This window comes from Somniosus microcephalus, chromosome 30 (assembly GCF_052327205.1).
Source record: "Somniosus microcephalus isolate GS21.2 chromosome 30, FLI_Smic_1.0, whole genome shotgun sequence".
NCBI classification, from domain to species: domain Eukaryota; kingdom Metazoa; phylum Chordata; class Chondrichthyes; order Squaliformes; family Somniosidae; genus Somniosus; species Somniosus microcephalus.
In genome coordinates this window covers 15,932,522-15,956,150 of record NC_141016.1, presented here as the reverse complement: position 1 = coordinate 15,956,150, position 23,629 = coordinate 15,932,522, and the positions used below count along the sequence as shown (strand labels likewise).

The 23,629-nt window shown below is 44.4% G+C and overlaps 1 protein-coding gene across 1 annotated transcript in view; it reads right to left on the bottom strand.

Moving 5' to 3' along the window:
- The window catches only part of gck (glucokinase (hexokinase 4)), a 48,835-nt gene extending 25,594 nt beyond the window's left edge, over positions 1-23,241 (bottom strand). The window contains exons 1-6 of the mRNA XM_085971057.1: positions 22,598-23,241; positions 11,792-11,954; positions 8,060-8,214; positions 7,709-7,828; positions 5,952-6,047; positions 3,688-3,787 (exon numbers count right to left, since the gene is read on the bottom strand). Coding sequence (XP_085827183.1) covers positions 3,688-3,787; positions 5,952-6,047; positions 7,709-7,828; positions 8,060-8,214; positions 11,792-11,954; positions 22,598-22,642 — 679 coding nt within the window. The 5' untranslated portion in view covers positions 22,643-23,241. The remainder of the gene's footprint in view (positions 1-3,687; positions 3,788-5,951; positions 6,048-7,708; positions 7,829-8,059; positions 8,215-11,791; positions 11,955-22,597) is intronic.
- Between the last annotated feature and the right edge of the window lie 388 nt (positions 23,242-23,629).

Sequence of the window (23,629 nt, the reverse complement as noted above, 5' to 3'; positions counted from 1 at the left end):
AAAAAGGGCTGAGCAGCCAGCTCGCGCTCTCGACTCTTGGCTCTTGACTTCCTGGGACGATAGGTGAGCTCTCTCTCTGCTGGACCATGTGAGCAGAGATTTTCTGACTCTCAACAAGGCAACCTAGCAGGAGTTAAGGGGGGGGGATGGTGATTTAAGGGAATTGCTAAGATTGTTTAAATACATTGTAGCTGTTGTATCCCTCGTTTTTGCCATGTGTACCCCCTTGATATATAGTTTTACAATTTTACTGTGTTCGTGTGGGATAGTTTGATATTGTGATTGTAGTTTCTTTTAGTTAATAAAGCTTGATTTTTTTCTCTCATCCAAACCACGTGTTCCGTTTTAATATCATTAATTATAAGTTCCTCCACTCAGAACTAAAGGAGGGGTAGCGATTCGAAACCGCTGTTTGTAAATTGGTTTAGAGTGCAGCAGCAAAAAGACTGCTGGCCAGGTAGATTACCTTAAACCAGTTTAAAAGAAGCCCCCGTAATCCTTACACCAGGTCATCACCACTCGCTGCGTAAAAAGGTTTTCCCTCACATCCCCCCTGTATCTCTTGCCCAAAAACTTAGATCTGTGTCCCCTAGTCCTTGTACCATCAACTAGTGGGAACAGCCTTTCCCCGTCTAGCCTATCCAAACCTGTCATAATCTTGTACACCTCTATCAAATCACCCCTCAACCTCCTTTGCTCTAATGAAAACAAATCCAGCTTCTCCAACCTGTCCTTGTAGCTAAGATCCCTCATCCCCGGAACCATTCTGGTAAATCTCCTCTGCACCCTCTCAAGGGCCTTCACATCCTTCCAAAAGTGTGGTGACCAGAACTGGACACAGTACTCCAGTTGTGGCCTAACCAGCGCTTTATAAAGGTTCAGCATAACTTCTCTACTTTTGTACTCAATACCTCTATTAATGAAGCCCAAGATCCTATAAGCTTTGTTAATCACTCTCTCTCAATATGTCCTGCCACCTTCAGGGACCTATGCACATTAACTCCCAGGTCCCTCTGTCCCTGCACACTCTTTAAAACGGTGCCATTAAGTGTATATTGCCTCTCCCTGTTCCTTCTGCCAAAATGCATCACCTCACACTTCTCTGTATTAAATTCCATCTGCCACTTGTCTGCCCATTCTGCTAGCCTTTCTATGTCCTATTGAGGTCGATTGGTATCATCATCACTGTTTGACACACCCTCAAGTTTGGTGTCATCGACAAATTTAGAAATTCTACTCTGTATTCCAATATCCAGGTCATTTATATATATCAAAAAAAGCAGTGGCCCCAGCACTGACCCTTGGGGAACGCCGCTGTCTACCACCCTCCAGTCTGAAAAACAGCCATTTACCACAACTCGCTGTTATCCTTATCCCACCTATTCCATGAGCCTCAATTTTGTTAACCAGCCTTCTTTGTGGTACTTTGTCAAACACCTTCCAAAAATCCATGTAGACAAGATCCATTGCATTCCCTTCATCAATCCTCCCTGTAACTTCATTAAAAAATTCAATTAGATTAGTCAAACACGATCTGCCTTTTACAAATCCGTGTTGGCGCTCCTTAATTAGTTTAAACCTCTCCAAGTGCCTGTTAATTTTTTCCTTGATTATTGTTTCTAAAACTTTACCCGCCACTGATGTTAAACTGAACGGCCTGTAGTTAGTAGGATTGTCCTTGCACCCTTTCTTGAACAATGGTGTCACATTTGCCACTCTCCAATCCTCAGGCACCTCCCCCACATCTAGGGAAGATTGGAAAATTATGGCAAGCCCTTCCGCTATCTCCTCCCCCAATTCCCTTAGCAACCTGGGATGCAAGCCATCTGGACCAGGCGACTTGTCCACTCTAAGCATACCCAGCCCTTCTAGTACATCCTGTCTATCAATTTTCAGCCCTTCCATTGCTTCTACCTTTTCCACTTCTACCGATATTTTGTCAGAATCCACCTCCTTAGTAAACACCGATACAAAGTACTCAGTGAGTAATAGAAACATAGAAGATAGGAGCAGGAGTAGGCATTTGGCCCCTCGAGCCTGCTCCGCCATTCAATGCGATCATGGCTGATCATCCAAATTCAGTACCCGGTCCCTGCTTTCTCCCCATACCCTTTGATCCCTTTAGCCTTAAGAAATATATCCAACTCCTTGGCCTCTACTGCCTTCTGTGGTAGAGAATTCCACAGGTTCACCACTCTCTGGGTGAAGAAATTCCTCCTCATTTCTGTCCTAAATGGCTTACCCCTTATCCTTAGACTGTGACCCCCGGTTCTGGACTCCCCGACCATCGGGAACATCCTTCCTGCATCTAGTCTGTCCAGTCCTGTCAGAATTTTATAAGTTTCAATGAGATCCCCTCTCATTCTTCTAAACTCTAGCGAGTATAAGCCCAATCGACCCAATCTCTCCTCATACGTCATTCCTGCCATCCCAGGTATCAGCCTGGTGAATCTTCGCTGAACTCCTTCCATGGCAAGAACATCCTTCCTCAGATAAGGCGATCAAAACTGCACACAATACTCAAGATGTGGTCTCACCAAGGCCCTGTACAACTGCAGCAAGACATCCTTGTTCCTGTACTCAAACCCTCTCGCTACGAAGGCCAACATACCATTTGCCTTCTTAACCGCCTGCTGCACCTGCATGCTTACCTTCAGCGACTGGTGCACAAGGACACCCAGGTCTCGTTGCACTTCCCCTTCTCCCAATCTATTGCCATTCAGATAATAATCTGCCTTCCTGTTTTTGCCACCAAAGTGGATAACCTCACATTTATCCACGTTATATTGCATCTGCCATGCTTCTGCCCAATCACCCAACCTGTCCAAATCATCCTGGAATTTCTCGGCATCCTCCTCACCGCACACACGCCCATCCAGCTTTGTGTCGTCTGCAAATTTGGAGATATTACATCTAGTTCCCTTGTCTAGATCATTAATATATATTGTGAATAGCTGGGGTCCAAGGACCGATCCCTGCGGTACCCCACTAGTCACTGCCTGCCAGTCGGAAAAAGACCCGTTTATTCCAACTCTTTGCTTTCTGTCTGCCAACCAGTTCTCTATCCAAGTCAATACCTTGCCCTCAATCCCATGTGCCTTAACTTTACACGCTAATCTCTTATGCGGGACCTTATTGAAAGCCTTCTGAAAGTCCAAATACACCACATCCACTGGTTCTCCCTTATCTATTTTACCAGTTACATCCTCAAAAAATTCCAGTAGATTAGTCCAGCACGATTTACCTTTTGTAAATCCATGTTGACTTTGTCCGATCCTGTTACTGTTTTGCAAGTGCTCTGCTATTACATCTTTTATAATGGACTCTAGCATTTTCCCCACTACCGATGTCAGGCTTATCGGTCTGTAATTCCCCGTTTTCTCTCTACCACCTTTTTTGAATAGTGGGGTAACATTAGCTACCCTCCAATCCATGGGTACTGTTCCAGATTCCATCGAATGTTGGAAGATGATCAGCAATGCATCTACTATTTCTAGGGCCACTTCCTTGCCTTGCCCTGTGCCGCTATGCTGTTTTTGGAAGCTTGCTCTTGGCTGCTGCACCTCCTACATTACAACAGTGAATACACTTCAAAAAGTACTTCATTGGCTGTAAAGCACTTTGGGACATCCAGTGGTCGTGAAAGGCGCCATATAAATGCAAGTCTTTCTTTCTTCCTTTTCTTACCTACTATCATTCCGACCTCACAGCTGTGGTCTTCGTAATAACAGGAGATCATTGTTGCAACAGTGTCATTCACCATGGCGACCACATCCATTTCAAAATCCTACAACAGTAGAGAAGCATTTAGAAAATACACTTTATGCGCCCCTTCTTACTTTAGTTAAATGTGAGAGATAGAATACGCCCATTATAAAGCTCACAACACTCAGCTACCCCACTATGCTCACTCCATCAGTTCAATTATCCTTTGACTGCTGGGTTTCCTTTTTATAAAATTTGCTTTTAGGATTTGGGCAACACTGGCAAGGCCACATTTATTGCCCATCCCTACTTGCCCTGAGAAGTTGGGAGTGGGCCGCCTTCTTGAACTGCTACGTTCCTGTGGTGATGGTGTTCCCATAATGGTGTTGGGTGAGGAATTCCAGGATACTGACCCAGTGATGAAGGAATGGCAATAGATGTCCAAAACAGGAGGGTGCGTGACTTGGAGGGGAACTTGGAAGTGATGGTGTTCCCATGACATCGTTGCTATTTTCTTTACAACTGTATGTTTTATTTATTTTATAGTCTACAGAGGAGAGACCTCATTTGTGGGGAAAAAGGCAATACCTAAGTACTGCCCAGGGATATCTATTTTTATGGGGTCGGGGGGTGATTTGGGCCAATTAGTTTCCCAGAGGAAAGTCATTATATACTTTGTTATTCACTCATGGGATGTGGGCAAGGCCAGCATTTATTGCCCATCCCTAATTGCCCTTCAGAAGGTGGTGGTGAGCCGCCTTATGCAACTGAGTGGCGAGCTAGGCCATTTCAGAGGGCAGTTAGGAGTCAACATTGCTGTGGGTCTGGAGTCACAAAAAGGCCAGACCAGGTAAAGACAGCAGATTTCTCTCCCTAAAAGGACATTAGTGAACCAGATGGGTTTTTACGACAGAGTTAATTCTGGGTTAGTAGATACATTTGAAAGGGAACTCGATCAATACCTGTTAAGAAAGTCGACTGACGGCTAATGACATATTAATCGGTCTTTGATCCACGTAGATGTTAAAGAGTATAGAAAACATGGGGGGAAAGGAGGTGGCATTCATGATTGAAGTAGTTACATATGGATTGTGGAGGAAGCCTGCTCTCTTTTCATTCAATGTTTAATGTTGCTCTGTTGCTTCACCATGCCATCCAGTGAGAAAGGACCTTCATCACCAGATTACAGTTCAGGACCTAGAGTTCTAGCGTACTACACAAGCCAGTTCCCATCAGAGAGAGGAAACATTACATTTCCTGATCTTGCCTGGATTTTAACCCAAAGGTGAAATGTTAGTACTATAACTTACAGTATCAGCAATCACCTTTGGTTTCACTGGATGTCTGATAATAAAACCCAGTTACTGATCAACATTTCTAACTAACCCTATTCTTAAGCTTGTCTTGGTGCCACGATAAGCTGAACATTATCTACTGTTGGAAGACAGACCTATCAACAGTGAATCAATGCTACAACACTAATTTCTGACTTTGAGATGCGAGTCCAGAGGAAACAGGATCACAAGATTCATGTCCCAGTACTAATAGTGCTGGTTTGTAGACAGAAGTGCTGGTGTTTTTTGATAGCATTAAGAACAAGAAATATTGCATATTTGTCGTAAGAAATCTCAATTAATTATAAATTACATCGCACCACCACACCTATGCTGCGAATATGCAGTCTCCAGAAAATACAACCACTACATCAGCAAAGACATGCCAATTCAAGCCGACTTGAACAACCTACCACCAACCCATCTCAAATCTAGAAGGCCATTTTGGACAGTCGCCGAAACCCTTCAGCGATCTTCCCTCAGCCTTGATGACCGATGGCGAAATGCTTGGAAGAACTGCGACATACGGAATGGATTGCTTATAGAGGATCCCACAGTCCAACCTGAAGGATCAAACCTTCCTCGCAAACAGTGGGCAACCATCAACTGCCTCAGAACTGGTCATGGTAGATGCTGCCACCTTCTCCATAGATGGAAGATTAAAGCATCCCCATCATGCGACTGTGGAGTTCCTAATCAGACCCTGGAGCACATCAGTGAGCACTGCCCTCAGAGGAAATTTGCAGGCAGTCTACAAGATATCCACGCTGTTACACCGGAAGCTTTGGCCTGGATATCCAACTTAGATATTGAGATTTGATTCGCTTTGCTGCTACCATACGAAAGGAGAAGAAGATTATAAATGCTGAATGACAGCCTCCTCTAATGAGATGTTCTGAATTCTAGACTCACCCCTCTCCTTTTAATGGCATCACGAAGCAGCCCTACCACATTGTTCCCCTCCACTCCAGATGCTTTAAAACCTTTGGTCCAGTTCAGAAGGATCCCCTGTGGAGAAAGTTCAGAGTGGTCAGAGACAAGGTATTGGCCCGGATTTTGCGGTCAGTGGCAAAGTGATGGCGCTCGTCACTGCCTCGAAGAAAGCTGCCCACAAACTTTTAGCGGTCTCTGTGGTGTGGATTTCACCTTTCCCAATGTTAATTTCATTCTGGCACTATCTATAGGGGATCTCTGGCATCCAGCAATAGTAATGTCATCAACCACATTGAAAAATTCTCACAGACAGCAAACCAGGAAGTAAAAAGCAGGTTCTATCATTCACTTGTTATAATTTTACAGAAAGCGAAATAAAGATTGGGACATGCATATGGGATTAAGGTAGAAGATGAAATATCATAAGCAAACTTATAAAAAATAAAATAAAAAATAATTTTTATTCTTTAAAAAATCCATGGAATTTTTATCATGGAATGGAGAAATTTGACATACCACAAATATAAAATTAATTTTTCAGGGCCAGAAAGGTTGTTCAGCAGTAATCATGACTTAGTACGCTGTTAAAAACTCAGTTCCACCTCATTCAACAAGGCTTAACTTTTTCAAGGGTTTTTACAGCATGAATACAGTGTAAAAAGTAGAAGTTCTCATCAAGTCAGTGATTTCTAATTGATTACCATCTGCGAGGACTGCAACAGCGCACCCGGTGGAGGAGCAGGGTATCACTGACAGAAACTTCAAGATTTCCGCGTTTAACTGCGCATGTGCAGACTCCAGAAGTTGCTGTCAATTTTACAGAGTAATGGCGGCGAATACTGACAGTTTCACCATCATTACAACTGCAAAGTCCAGGCCTAAATTCTGCAGCAAGGAATCTGTGAAAGGAAATCTGTTTGGTCGGATTTAAACAGCCTGTTCATGTGAGAGTGCGGAAATAGTGCCAACTAGTGGTGAACCAATACTACATTAATGCTATGGACTGGTAACTGAATTGTGGCAGTAATAGCTCCAAGCACCTTCCCAGCCAACAGAGATTTACATCCCCTCTGTCTAGGATGCATTTGAAGGCAGGTCCCGGAGGTGAAATTACAACTTTAGGAATACCAGAGTATTTGGGAATAAAGTAGGGCACTATTGGTTATTGGGATACTTGTGTTATTGTTATGTGTGCTACAGTTTAACATGTGGTACTGTGCCACTGTTACTGATGGCTCCGTTGCAGCTGCGGCATCCTCACCTCTCGGAGTCAGAAGGTTGTTGGGTTCCAGTCCCAACTCCAGAGACTTGAGCACAAAAATCTAGGCTGACACGCCAGTGTAGTACTGAGGAAGTGCTGCACTGTCGGAGGTGCCGTCTTTCGGATGAGACGTTAAACTGAGGCCCCGTCTGCCCACTCAGGTGGACGTAAAAGATCCTATGGCACCATTTTGAACGAAAGCAGGGGAGTTATCCCCGGTGTCCTGACCAATATTTATCCCTCAATTCAACATCACATAACGCAGATTATCTGGTCATTATCACACTGCTGTTTGCGGGAGCTTGCTGTGCACAAATTGGCTGCCGCGTTTCCTACATTACAACAGTGGCTACACTTAAAAAAAAAAAAAAAGTGCTTCATTGGCTGTAAAGCGCTTTGGGATGTTCGGTGGTCGTGAAAGGCGCTATATAAGTGCAAGTCTTTTCATTTTTATGATCTGAGTGAGCTCTCTTACCTTGTCAATGTCCTCATGACGGACAGGGAACGAGAATGTGAATCCCAGTGGTAGCTTCTTGTCCTTCATGCTGTGTTGATCCAGGAAGTTGGAGATACACTGAGCAATGTAATCAAAGAGCTAGTAAAACGGAAGCAAGCAATGTTAGAAAGAGTCACTATAACCATAGATAACATGATTGAGAGAATATAAGCAATTCATCTTAAGACAGTACATTTCAGAAAAAGTAGTTTCTGATATTGCTATGGAAAGCACAGGAAATAAAAACAGTCGCACTGCCAGGTCACTTTATTTAAATCTTGTCTTAATTTTAATCAAACTGCAACATTGGGTAAGTTTGCAAACTCTTACTATTTCTGCTGTGCCAGTCATGACATCGTCTGGCATGGAGTACATCTGGTTACTGGTTGAAATTTTCCAACCCCACTTCGCATCTTCACCTACTTTCACCAGCATCACACGGAAATTTGTACCTCCCAGGTCTAGCGCCAGGAAATCCCCCACCTCTGAGTGTAGGAGACAAGGAAATAATGACTCCCAATACAAATACATGGACACACACATTGAAATAAAGGTCGGTTTGTAAAGAAACACCAAACTGGCTCAGAGAAAGCAGCATACTTTTCAGAGTTCTGCTTTGTGCGATTTCCGAGGAGAAAGAGTAATAGTTAAAGGGAAAGCTGAAACGCTTCTAAGAACTAACAGGGATCATCTTGTAACAGCGCTGAACAAAGAAATCACGTGTGTGCTCTCGATGTAAAAAGGTGCATTGATGAACTAATGTGCTGGAAGGGCTCATTGTCAGCAACCCCTCACAAACAGTTTAGATTTAACTACTTTACAGAGGGTGGTGAATAGGTGGAACAGACTGCCAAGGAAGGCAATAAAAGGTGTCAGCCTTGGCTCACTGGTAGCACCCTCGCCTTTGTCAGAAAGTCGTGGGTTCAAGTCCCACATCAGAGACTTGAGCAAAAAAATCTAGGCTGACATTCCAGTGCAGTACTGAGGGAGTGCTGCACTGTCAGAGGTGCCATCTTTTGGATGAGACGTCTGCCCTCTCAGGTGGACGTAAAAGATCCTATGGCACTATTTCGAAGAAGAGTAGGGGAGTTACCCGGTGTTACCCGAATGGAACAGTCCTACTGTACACCCGGGTCAAAGCAGCTGAATGTAACTGTCCTACTGTACGCCCGGGTCAAAGCAGCCGAATGGAACTGTCCTACTGTACACCCGGGTCAAAGCAGCCGAATGGAACTGTCCTACTGTACACCCGGGTCAAAGCAGCCGAATGGAACTGTTCTACTGTATGCACCTCATCTTCCGATTAGGCACGTTGCAGCCTTCCGGACTCAATATTGAGTTCAACAATTTCAGATCATAACCTCGGCCCCTATTACATTTTTTTTCCACCCCTTTGTTTTGGGTCGTCCCTTTCCCCCCCCCCCTTTCCTTTTTTTCCTCTCTCCCACATGGCAGCTCTGCCTCATCCTGCCCGTACACTTCACACCTAATCTGAGCTGTCTTTTGTCTCCACTGTCCTATTACCATCTTGTCTGGTTTTGAATACCTCTTAATGTCTCTACTTCTTTTGTTCTATCGCAGCCCTGCCTTCGATCTATTTCATTTCCTTTCCAGTTTTGAAAAAGGGTTTCAACCCGAAATGTCGACTCTAATTTCTCTCCACGGATGTTGCCTGGCCTGCTGAGTTTTTCCAGCATTTTCTGTTGTTATTTCCAACAATTACCTGTTTGACTGGTTTCGGAAACAACTGCAAAAAGGAACTGCCTTCAGCACCAGAGACTGACAATGGCACAACATCCGTCACCGAGACTTCACACAGGAGCAACAACACAGTGATATTTCTGTGGTGCAAGTTACATCGGCAGGTTGCATATTTCACAAACAAAACGAAGTTTCGCTAAGATTTCTACAAAAAAAAATGCCTATTTAACTAACAATCAATAGCCGTCACAAATAAAAATACTGAATTTCAACTCCAATTCAAATTTCAGGTGTCAGGCTTGGCTCAGTGGCTGAAGTCCCACTCCAGAAACTTTGTTCTTCTTGTATAATCAAGGCTGACACACCTATGCAGTGCTAAGGGAGTGCTACACTGTTAGAGGTGCCGTCTTTCAGATGAGACATTAAACCTCTCAGGTGGACGTAAAAGATCCCATAGCGCTATTTGAAGAGCAGGGGTGTTCTCCCCTTTGTCCTGGCCAATATTTATCCCTCAATCAACATCACAAAAACAGATCATTTGGCCATTTAAAATACTGCTGTTTGTGGGACCTAGCTGTGTGCAAATTGGCTTATGCGTTTCCCTACATTTACAACCGTGACTATGCTACAAAAAGTCCTTCATTCAAAAAAGACAATTTCTGCTGTGCCAGTCATAACATCGACTGGGATGGAGTTCATCTGGTTACTTCGGCCTCCCATTTTCCACCCTCTGTAAACTGAAGCTCATCCAAAACTCTACTGCCGTATCCTAACTCACACAGAGTCCCGTTCACCTATCACCCCGTGTTCATTGACTTACATTGGCTGCCGGTTAAGCAATGCCTCGATTTTAGTATTAGCATCCTCGTTTTCAGGCTTTGCCCCTCCCTATCTCTGTAACTTCCTCCAGCCATACAACCCGCTGAGATCTCTGCGCTCCTCCAATTCTGACCTCTTGCGCATTCCCGATTTTAAGCATTGCACCATTGGCGGCCGTGCCTTCAGCTGCCGTGGCCCGAAGCTCTGGAATTCCCTCCCTAAACCGCTTTGCCTTTCTAGCTCTCTTTTCTCCTTTAAGATGTTCCTTAAAACCTACCTCTTTGACCAAGTTTTTGGTTATCTGCCCTGCCTGTCCTTATGTGGCTTGGTGTCAAACTTTATTTGATAACGCTCCTGTGAAGCGCCTTGGGATGTTAAAGGCGCTATATAAATGCAAGTGGTTGTCATTGTTCATTGGCTGTGAAGCGCTTTGGGACATCCGGAGGGCGTGAAAGGTGCTATATAAATGCAAGCTCTCTTTTTGATTTCTTGAATGCATATAATGTCAGCAAATTCAAGAAAGCACTGGGCATATATTTGGCAGAGAAGGGGATTAGGAGTATGAGAAAGTATTATATATGCAATATTTCAAACTTTGGTAGTTGGATCAGAATGCTGTCTTCCAGTCCTGCACATTCCTCTAATCTCATGGGGCCGTTGAATTGTCAAATTATTGGGCAGTTGTCACATATCGGCTAAAATGGTGAATTCTGGTGAGACAGGGTTTGATTGTTCTAATGCAGGAGTCAGAATCAGATTCAAGTTGTTTATGGGAGACTTTATTCTGCATTTAAGAACATAAGAATTAGGAGCAGGAGTCGGCCATATGGCCCCTCGAGCCTGCTCCACCATTTAATAAGATCATGGCTGATCTTCTACCTCATCTCCACTTTCCCACCCGGTCCTCACATCCCTTGATTCCCCTAGAGTCTAAAAATCTATTGATCTCAGCCTTGAATATACTCAATGACTGAGCATCCACAGCACTCTGGGGTAGAGAATTCCAAAGATTCACAACCCCCTCGAGTGAAGAAATTCCTCCTCATCTCAGTTTTAAATGGCTGACCCCTTATCCGCAAACTATGCCCCCTGTTATAAATCTCATCATTATAAAGAAACTACTCATGAAATAACACTGGACGGCCAGCTGGTGGCGCCATCCAAGGAGTATAAATACTCGGGCATGGGCCCAGTTTGCCCAGGGACATTTTGTAAGACAGGAACTAGTGAAGTACAACTAGACCTCCATGTTCTGAAACAAGTTGATTAAAGCCTTGCTTTATGCGCAAACCAAGTGCGTAGTGAGTTTTATTACGTCACCCCCTAGTTCTAGACTCTCCAGCCAGGGGAAATAACCTCTCAGCGTCTACCCTGTCAATCCCCCTCAGAATCTTACATGTTTCAATGCAATCACCTCTCATTCTTCTAAACTCTAGGCCCAATCTACTCAATTTACTGGGTAATGTGTCTTCTTATAATAATCCTCCCATTAATTATTAGAATGTGCTGAGACAATATTATTCAGCAGATTAGTTTTTCTACCTGAGCCATCTGGTGTTGAACGTACGTAAGTGGGCAACATCTTGACACTGGCTGTTTTGTGGGTTTCCAGTCGCAGGCCCTTCTCCATCTCCTGCTGTATTCTCCGCATCACTTCCAGCAGCTCCTCTTTCTGGAGGTGAAATTCCGACAAAATCTGCTGTACCTATTAGAGAGCAAAGGAGCGCACAACATATGGAGGGGCAGTAAAGCAAATATATAGATATATGAAACCGCATGTGCTTCATATGTAACTTGGTAAACAGGTACTGGATATAGAACCATAGAGGTTTACAGCCAGATGGCCTATTGTGTCTGTGCTGGCTCTTTGCAAGTGCAATCCAAAACTAATCTCACTGTCCTGTTCTTTCCCCATAGCTCCATATATTTCTCTGTTTCAAATGTTTATCTACCCTTCCCTTAAAAGATGCAGTGATCCCTGCCTCAAATACTTGCCATGGTAAAGCATTGCATGCTTATATACAGATAGATGCTGGCTTACTAGTTAATTGTTAGGTAAGGTATGTAATAGATAGGTGCTGAATATGGTATGTGCCACATATGTGCAGGATATATGTACTAGATACACGCTGGGCATTGCATGTACTGGATATGGTATGTGCTAGATATGAACAAGATATGTCTGATATGATATGTGCTATGTATATCCTGGATATAATATGTAGTAGAAATATGCCAGGAATCGTAGATGCTAGATGTGCGCGAGTTGTGTTGTCTAGTAGACAGTGTTTGGATTCTGTGCTGAGATGGAGTTCTAAGGCAGGCCAGACAGACCATAATTACTTTTTTTCTAAGGCCATTAGTCCTAATCCAGTACAAAGTACTCAGCACCTACTAAGACTGAATTTAAAATGAATATAATGCATACGGACAGTAACATTTCAAATCAAAATCAAATTGGAAATCATAATTGATTATCACTTAGCAAACTGTTATCTCTGTCCCCTATGACAGTCTAGAACTTCCTTCTTACATACACGCAAGCCTCATCACTGCACGGGTATTGCAGAAGCAGGCAGGAGTGTCAGTCCTCATGACACAGACATACGATGGCAATGCTTGATCACATGGCACCATGTTAACCTCGGTATAAACCTCTGCTCTATTACAAGAGAACATAGTAATCTTATTAAACTGGTCGCCTTGTTAGAGAGCAAAACAATATGTTACAAAGAAATCAGTGGCTAAAGTCCGTTTATTGTGGTGTTGCACAGCACATTACTCTAACTCTTGAGGAAAACCTGTCACAGAGTGGTACAGCACGGTTACATATTTAGAGCACATGTGGTGCCCCAGAGTGATGGGATGTGGATTCAATGGCCCAGTCTGCTGAGTTCTGATCTCCCCTCTCCTGGTACAGGGAGGACATGTGCCTCCTCACAGGAGGGAAGATAACTGGATGGGAGATCTCCACTGGCTACTCGAATGCATCGATGTGAGGCCAAGATTAACCTCTGCACAGGAGAATACATATGTTATAAATCTCATCATCAAGAAACTACTTATGAAATAACGCTGGACGGCCAGCTGGTGGCGCCGTCCAAGGAGTATAAATACTCGGGCGTGGGCCCAGCTTGCCAGGGACATTTTGTAAGACAAGGAGCGAGTGAAATACAACTAGACCTCCATGTTCTGAAACAAGTTGATTAAAGCCTTGCTTTATGTTCAAACCAAGTGCGTAGTGAGTTTTATTACGTCAACATACACTATTCAATGAGTGTCATTTGGTGGCCTGGGATTAATAGCTGCTACATGGTACCAACCTGGCACTGTTATCAGCACAGGTTGGCACGGTGAGATGGGCAATGATGTTTCCATTACTCTTCAATCAGCAGGCAACTTTCATTCATCATCACTGAAAATGACTTCAAATTTTAAAGTAATTGGTAGAAGGATTAGAGGGGATTTGAGGAGAACGTTTTCACCCAGGAGGGTGGTGGGGGGTCTGAAAGGGTGGTCGAGGCAGAAACCCTTATCGCATTTAAAAAGTACTTGGATATGCACTTGAAGTGCAGTAACCTACAGGGCTACGGACCAAGAGCTGGAAAGTGGGTTTAGGCAGGATAGCTCTTTCAGCAGGCACAGACACGATGGGCTGAAGGGCCTCCTCCTGTGCTGTAAATTTCTATGATTAACAACCTCTTTTGTTACACCCTTCTATTATACCACTGTCCCATCACCTTATCCATTTAGAACACAATTTGATGAGCTTCCTATCTCGGACTCCCTCGCAAAAAACACAGAACTGAACTCTTCAGAATGAACGGCCGTGGATCAGCCATTGTTAATTAATAACAGAGTCAAACCATTTCTGGAAGTCTGCTGCTCTAGTTCCTTTCATGGAACTATATTTACACATGGTTGCGCTGTGATGGGATATAGTTAATCTGCGACAGCAAATCAAAGGGTACATGCTTGCAGCGCTACCAGTTTTTCAGAATTTCAGTACAGCATAGGTGATTATTGAAAGCCTCCTGCTGATTAATGGTACAGTACTAGATAATAGCAATGAATTGAATCCAGCACCACAGTCTTCCCTTAAGTCCATATACAGGAAACTCGATTTACCGGCACCTAAATAACCAGAAATCGCTGTTAACCAGCAAAATTCAGGAGTAGGTTCAGGTAAGTTTTACTTCATATTAGTGGCCGTTCCTGGATCTGTGGCCGTGTAACCGGGGTGCCTGCACCTGTTGCTGTGTAACAGGGACGCTTGGTCTGTGGCCGGGGTTCCTGCACCTGTTGCCATGCAACAGGGACGCCTGGATCTGTGGCTGTGTACGGGGCTCTCGTACCTTTTACTATACCTCTCTGTAATCCGGACTTTTTGATAAACCGGCACCACGCCGGTCCCGTCGGTGCCGGATAAAAAAGAGTTTCCTGTAATTAGCTTGATGTTTTAGGGATGGATTGCCTGTGAAAAACAGCAGTACCACATTACTGAACCAGTACAGTAGATACTGATACCATATTAACTGGACCACCATAGTGAGATATCAGTAGCTGATTACTTTCCCGGCAATACAGCAAGATATCATTACTAGCTTAACACATCAACAGCAAATTATTGTATCAGTGTTATGGTTTGAGACTTCTCGCAACACTTTTGCCTTCTATTCATAGTAAAAAGGGCGGGCTCTACATGAAGGAAAGATCTTGCATTTTATATGGTGCCTTTCATGTTATGTGACATCAGGGATGACGATGTAGATGTTATCTATATTTGGCCCCTGTGGATGGGTGAGGACGTGGCCCAATACTACATGAAACTACTTGGGCTGCAAGACTCCGTCAAATCAGGGGATTCCCGAGCGGGCAGTGGACATGAAAGATCGTCTCAAAATCATGACCCCCCCCACCCCCGCCGAGGCAGCAAGCCATTTTCCTGTAAGTTTCTCCAGTAACTTCATAAAGCTCTATGAGTGGGGGGAAAAGATTAGAATAGAAATCAAGGTTGATGGGGATAGTGCGGGAAAGTGGAGATAAGGTAGAAGATCAGCCATGATCTTATTGAATGGCGGAGCGGGCTCGAGGGGCCGAATGGCCTACTCCTACTTCTTATGTTCTTATGATCTCAGGATGTCCCAATATGCTTCACAGCCAATTAAATACTTTTGAATTGTAGATACTATTGTAACATAGACAATGTATATATACAGATTAAGTCTCCTGTGAATTAAAATCTGCTGTACTCGGGATCTTCTTCTTCTGCTTAGGCAGTCCCTCGGAACCGAGGATGACTTGCTTCCACATTAAAAATGAGTTCTCAGGTGACTGATGAGTCCAATGCGGGACCTACAGTCTCTGTCACAGGTGGGGCAGACGGTGGTTGAAGGGGTGGGTGGGTGGGGTGCTTGGGTTGACGTGTGCTCCTTGCGCTGCCTGCGCTTGGCTTCCGCTTGCTCCCGGCGAAGAGACTCGAGGTGTTCGGCACCTTCCCGGATGCTTCGCCTCCACTTTGTGCGGTCTTGGGCCAGGGATTCCCAGGTGTCGGTGGGGATGTTGCACTTTTTCAAGGAGGCTTTGAGGGTGTCCTTGAAGCGTTTCCTCTGCCCACCTGGGGCTCTCTTGCTGTGTCAGAGCTCCGAGTAGAGCGCTTGTTTTGGGAGTCTTGTATCGGGCATGCGGACGATGTGACCCGTCCATCGGAGCTGATCGAGTGTGGTCAAAGCTTCGATGCTGGGGATGTTGGCCTGAGCGAGAACACTGACGTTGGTGCGCCCAGCCTGCCAATAGATTTGCAGGATCTTGCGGAGGCAGCGTTGGTGGTACCTCTCCAGTGCTTTGAGGTACCTACTGTACATGGTCCATGTCTCTGAGGCGTACAGCAGGGCGGGTATCACTGCTGCTCTGTAGACCATGAGCTTGGTGCCGGGTTTGAGGTCCTGGTCTTCAAACACTCTCTTCCTCAGGCGACCGAAAGTTGCACTGGAGGCGGTGTTGGACTTCGTCATCGACGTCTGCCCCTGTTGATAGTAGGTTCCCGAGGTATGGAAAGTGGTCCACGTTGTCCAAGGCCTTGTCGTGGATTTTGATAATCGGGGGCCAGTACTGTGTGGCGGGGGCAGGTTGGTAGAGGACCTTTGTAACATAGACAATGTGTATATATACAAACTAAGTCTCATATGAATTAAAACCTGCTGTACTCGGGATAGCATGCTAGGGGTTAACAATTCCCCTTTTATTTTGATATCGGCCACCAGAGATCATAGGGGTTGCATACCGCATTATTATGTCTTCGCTAAAAGGATACTATCTATGGATTCCTCCTCGCATATTGTAGGATATCTTGTATAATATTGAATCTATTACATTTGATAGCTGTATTAGATTCAATACTGCACCAATATTGGTACAGTATTTCAAATTTGATATCTTACATTGTAGTTCAAACCTGTGGGATATTTAATGTGTATACTGTTTTAATGCTGCCTTATAAAATCTGCAATGCTGTAGCTTGTGTGTTACAATATGTAATATCAGTATGGGGTTGGCATGCCCTCACCACACTCCCCTTAGTCATGTACAATTGATCATGGTATAGTTTTGTAATTGCAGTTTCACCGGACAGTACACAATTCAACTACTATACCGAGGTATGGTGTGTGTACTGGGTCAACTGCCTTTGTCACCCCCCAGCACTAGGAATCCAACCACCCGAAGAGCGGCTGCTCAGATGAGACCCACCATGAATCCAATGAATGGTGCCAAGGATTGCACACAACCCAGTCAAATGGGATTTGAGAATGACGATCAGTGTAGATGCTCCGATTTTGAAGCATTATGTGTGGGAATGTTAGCAACTACCTTTTTTTTTTATTCGTTCGTTCTTGGGATGTGGGCGTCACTGGAAAGGCCAGGATTTATTACCCATCCCTAACTGCCCTTGAGAAGGTGGTGCTGAGCCGCCTCCTTGAACCGCTGCAGTCCGTGTGGTGAAGGTACTCCCACAGTGCTGTTAGGGAGGGAGTTCCAGGATTTTGACCCAGCGACGATGAAGGAACGGCGATCTATTTCCAAGTCAGGATGGTGTGTGACTCGGAGGGGAACTTGGAGGTGGTGGTGTTCCCATTGCGCCTGCTGCCCTTGTTCTTCTAGGCGGTAGAGGTCGCGGGTTTGAGAGATGCTGCCGAAGAAGCCTTGGCGAGTTGCTGCAGTGCATCTTGTAGATGGTACACACTGCAGCCATGGTGCCCTGGTGTTGGAGGGAGTGAATGTTTAAGGTGGTGGATGGGGTGCTAATCAAGCGGGCTGCTTTGTCCTAGAGTGACAAAGACCTTGCAACCATCAGTATAGTCAGACCTACATGGCTAAACAAAGTTGGTAAGACACTAAGATGTTGATGATCAACATGGTGAGATATTAGAGAGGAAACAAACAGGACAATAATTGTAGATGTTTTGAACATGGAAACATGGAGGCTTTTTAAAAAAAATACTGGGTGAGAGAAACTCAAAGATTGTTCTGTAGATCATTAGCCTGTAGAGCATTTACACTAAAGTCACATTTGCTGGGAAGTTATTAAGTGCAATTAGCAATGTGGCCAAGGTTACCTCGCCTCTCTCAGGTTAATATGTTACAGAGGAGAGAGTAGCAATTCATTAAAAGAAACTCCCACGAGTTTATTGTGAGATAATATCAGGGAGCTTAAGTCGCTATTCATTAACTTTGGAACGTCACAGCAATCAGATTGTTTGCTGCACCAATATCAAATGACATTTTTACCAAAATGAAAATAATTACCACAACCAAGGGAACAGTATTCCTGCAACGTCTTTGCTAAACCTGACCTTTCATTCAGTGTCCATTGACCTACTTTGCCTTTCCTAAGTAGACTTAAATTAAATTGGATATTTAAGCTTGGAAACATCTAGGATGTTACTAGTGTACTGTATTTGATTAATTAGAGCACTCTGGATTTACAGTGTACCACAAGAAGTTACCAGTGTATAGAGCACTATGGCAGCATACGGTTGGATTGACTTCAACTGTGTAAATAGCTGTGTGAGGTCAGAATGTGTGTGTTAGTAGCTATGAGAACTGTGAGTGTCTGTGTGCTGATGCGAAGTATGAAGATGAAGAATTTTTGTTTCAGTGATCGCTTAAGGCTGGAATGTCTATGTGCATCCTATGTTTTGGCAGTGTGGGGATAGTTTAATGACAGAAGGAAGCATTATGGTTTGACCACACTTGAAGTACTGTGTACAATTCTGGTTGCCATATTATAGAAAGGATATAGAGACACTGGAGAGAGTACAAAAAAGATTTACAAGGATGGTACCAGAAATGCGAGGTTATACCTATCAGGAAAGGATGAACAGGCTCTTCAAAAGAGAAGGCTGAGGGGTGACCTAATAGAGGTCTTTAAAATTATTTAAGGTTTTGATAGAGTAGAAACAGGGAGTGTTTCCACTTGTGGGGAAGAGCAAAACTAGAGGCCATCAATATAGGATTGTCACCAAGAAATCAAATAGGGAATTCAGAAGAAACTTCTTTTACTCAGAGAGTGGTGAGAATGTGGAACTCGCTACCACAGGGAGTGGTTGAGGCGAATAGTATAGATGCATTTAAGGGGAGGCTAGACAAGCACATTAGGGAGAAGGGAATAGAGGGTTACGCTGATAGAGTTAGATAAGGAAGGATGGGAGGAGGCGTGAGTGGAGCATAAATGCCGACATGGACTGGTTGGGACGAATGGCCTGTTTCTGTGCTTCAAGTGTTTATCTATTTCTCTCTTTAATGTTGTTACTGACTCAGCTGCAATAACCTCTTGTGGTGCTGCATTCCATAGTCTAAAAATCCTTTGTATAAAAAATGCCTTCAAATTTCCCCCTTTATAATTTTAGTTACCGACAGACTTGTCTATTCCAATGCTCTCCTGGCCTCCCATCTTACAACCTCCATAAATTTAAGCTCATCCAAAACACTGCAGCCTGTATTTGAACTCGCACCATATGCCATTCACCCATCACCCCTGTGCTTGATTGGCTCTCAGTCCGGCAACGCTTCAATTATAAAATTCTCACCGTTGTGTTCAAATCCCTTCGTGGCCTCATCAAGGATCTATACTTGGCCACCTCCTATTTCTCATCCATATGCTGTCCCTTGGCGACATCATCCATCAGTTACCACATGTATGCTGACAACATAGAAACATAGAAGATAGGAGCAGTAGGCCATTCGGCCCCTCGAGCCCGCTCCGCCATTCAATGAGATCATGGCTGATCATCCAAATTCAGTACCCTGTCCCTGCCTTCTCCCCACATCCCTTTAGCCTTGAGAAATATATCTAACTCCTTCTTGAATATATTTAATGAATTGGCCTCAACTGCCTTCGTGGTAGAGAATTCCACAGGTTCACCACTCTCTGGGTGAAGAAATTCCTCCTCATCTCTGTCCTAAATGGCTTACCCCTTATCTTTAGACTGTGACCCCTGGTTCTGGACTCCCCCGCCATCGGGAACATCCTGCATCTAGTCTGTCTAGTCCTGTTAGAATTTTATAAGTTTCAATGAGATCCCCTCTCATTCTTCTAAACTCCAGCGAGTATAAGCCCAATCGACCCAATCTCCTCATACGACATTCCTGCCATCCCAGGTATCAGTCTGGTGAATCTTCGCTGCACTCCCTCCATGGCAAGAACATCCTTCCTCAGATAAGGCGACCAAAACTGCACACAATACTCAAGGTGTGATCTCACCAAGGCCCTGTACAACTGCAGCAAGACATCCTTATTCCTGTACTCTAATCCTCTCGCTATGAAGGCCAACATACCATTTGCCTTCTTAACCGCCCGCTGCACCTTCAGCGACTGGTGCACAAGGACACCCAGGTCTCGTTGCACTTCCCCTTCTCCCAATCTATTGCCGTTCAGATAATAATCTGCCTTCCTGTTTTTGCCACCAAAGTGGATAACTTCGCATTTATCCACATTATACTGCATCTGCCATACATCTGCCCAATCACCCAACCTGTCCAAATCATACTGGAGTTTTTCGGCATCCTCCTCACAGCACACTCGCCCACCCAGCTTTGTGTCGTCTGCAAACTTGGAGATATTACATCTAGTTCCCATGTCTAGATGCAACACCCAGCTCTACCTCACCACCACTTCTCTCGACCCCTCCACTGCCTCTAAATTGTCAGGCTGCTCCAGTGTTGGATGAGCAGAAATTTCCTCCAACTAAATATTGGGAAGACTGTAGCCACTTTCTTCGGGTCCCACCACAAACTCTGTTCCCTAGCCACCGACTCCATCCCTCTCCCTAGCATCTGTCTGAGGCTGAACCAGACTGTTCACAACCTTGGTGTCGTATTTGACCACATAATGAGCTTCTGACCACCAATGCTCTCACGCAGTTGGCTCACCTTAAAGGGGCCGCGCACCCAAAAAAGAAATTATAGGGAACATTGTCGACCACATATCCACGCCATCACTATGACCACCTATTTCCACCTCTGGAACATCGCCCGACTCTGCCTCTGCTCATCTGCTGCTGAAACCCTCATTCATGCCTTTGTTACCTCTAGACTTGACTATTCCAACACACTCCTGGCTGGTCTCCCATGTTCTACCCTGCATAATCTTGTGGTCATCTAAAACTCTGCTGCCCCTGTCCTAATTTGCACCGAGTCCCGTTTGCCCATCACCCCTGTGCTCGCTGACCTACATTGGCTCCCGCTTCAATTTTAAAATTCTCATCCTTGTTTCCAAATCCCTCCATGGCCTCGCCCCTCCCTATCTCTGTAATCTCCTCCAGTCTCACAACCCACAGACATCTGCACTCCTCCAATTCTGACCTCTGAAACATCCCTGATTTTAATCTCTCCACCATTGGTGGCCGTGCCTTCAGCTGTCTAGGCCCTAAGCTCTGGAATTCCCTCCCTAAACCCCTCTACCTCCTTTACGACACTCCTTAAAACCTGCATCTTTCATCTGTCCTAATGTCTCCTTCTTTGACTTGGGTGTCAATTTCTATCTGACGTTTTTCTACGTTAAAGGCACTATATAGCTACAAGCTGTTGTTGTACAGATTCATCATCACCTTCCTACATTTATATTCAATTCAGAATCCCTTTTGCCCTTCATATGCTTTTTTCTATATCCAATCCTGCTTTTAAAGATCAATTAACCTGCATCCCTTGATCTTTCTGTTCTGCCACTCTATTGAGGTTACCATTTCTATTATCTGTTCCCAAACTATACAACTTCAGGTTTATCTTCATTGAACTGCATTTAGTTACAATAGATAGATTTAAAAAAATCTTTCTGACCTCTAATTTAAGACCAACTAGCCTCTAACGAGGTGGGCACAGAAATTGCACAATTATTATACCTTAAAAAGAGACATCAAATTGCTCACTGCTACACACTAGCAGTATAGTAATACATCTTGCATTACATGTAATGCTCCTACCCTTATAAAACACAATAGAATGAAAAACAGGTAGGTTCTATGAAATGTGATCGATCCACTCCACCAGATTACCGGCCAGGCAGTGAAGACAACAAAAAAATTGCCCTCATATGGTGATCTACCCCGAGCAGCGCTACGGGAGACCCACTAGTTATTCTAAAAGACGCCACTTCTAAACTTGAATGTGTTTGTGACAAACTGGTCAAAGACACAATTAACTGATTGTAAGTCATCTGGAATCCAAGGCACAATAACTTGCATTTAAACAACGCCTTTAACATGGGACAACATCCCACGGCGCTTCAGAGGTGAGGAAAATCTGATGTACCGTTTCCTGCACACCGATTTACTTACAATGGTGATCTTTATATACCTTATATATAGCAATACAAACAGCCACCGGAATAAGTTTAAGAGATCCATTATTCTAGACTTCATTAAAATTTAACTTTCTGCAAGTTTAATAGGTTTAAGAGATCCATTATTCCAGTTTACATTGCAATTTAACTTTCTGAAAGTGGAATCAATTTAACTTTCTGAAAGTGGAATCAATTTAAGAGCTCCATTATTCCAGTTTACGTTGCAATTTAACTTTCTGAAAGTGGAATCAATTTAAGAGATCCATTATTCCAGTCTTCATTACAATTCAACTTTCTGGAAAAATAAAACAAATACTTCCAAAAAACATTGCAAGTCCTCATCGCATGACAAACAAACAAACAGCCAGCGTCTCATTTCCACCTCAGATACTTCAGACATCAGTCAATAGCAACCAGTCTGGAAATATCTCTGCAAAAGGGGATTAGCTCGATTTGGAAAATATTTTTCTGATATTGTATTAAAAAACTAAAAAAAAACTAACGTGTTTTACCTTCTGCATCCTACCGTGGTCTATTCTGGCTCTGTTGCTCGGCATCAAAGCAATGTTTGGTGGTGGGGGATGTCTCAGCTTTGAAGATGTGTCTCAGCCTCTCCCCCACTCCCCCTCCTCTCTCTCAATGCAGTCGGTGTGGCTCCCTCTGGTGATTTCTATCTTTCTCCCTGAGATTGTTCCATGTGTCTCGGATTTATTTATTCCTTCCCCCACTGTCTCTGTCTCTGTCTTTTAAGGGCTGAAATGGCGTCTTGTCCTTCCTTCATGTCAGAAGCGGTATGTTCCCCGGGCCATCGCACTGACTGACTTGCCCGCCCTCTCTCTCTCCCTCGGTGCTGGCTTTCTTCCCTCTCCGCCCGTTTGCCGAGGCTGCCGCTGTTTAAAAGTCTCTTCCGCCGCCCGTCACCATGGAAACGAGGCCTGCTCCCAGGAACCGGCGCCAAGAACCACTGGCAGCCTCCTGTGGCCAACCCACCCCTTGAAAGATGGGGTCAGCCTCCAACAGCTTCCAGTAACCAAGGAGAAACCGAGCCGGCTTCCAGCATCCACATACAGTACCAAATGTGGCTTCAAGTCCCACTCCAGAGACTTGAGCACAAAAAAAATTGGCTCTGACACTCCTAGGGCAGCGCTGAGGGAGTGCTGCGCTGTTGGAGGTGCCGTCTTTCGGATGAGATGTAAAAGATCCCGCAGCACTATTTCAAAGAAGAGCAGGGAAGTTATTGCCACTGTCCAGGCCAATATTTATCCCTCGATCAACATCACTAAAAACAGATTATCATGTTGCTGTTTGTGGGAGCTTGCGCAAATTGGCTGCCATGTTTCCTACATTACAACAGTGACTACACTTCAAAAGTACTTCATTGGCTTTTAGGTAGCAACCTAGAAGCAATGCTGCAAGCCTCCAGTAACCATACACACTGCTCTTCTACTACGTCTTCAGTGACCAGAGAGATATTGCCAGCCTGCAATAAATAAGGGAGCCCATTGGCATTTACAGAATTGAGATGTTGGTCCCTTCAGCAACCC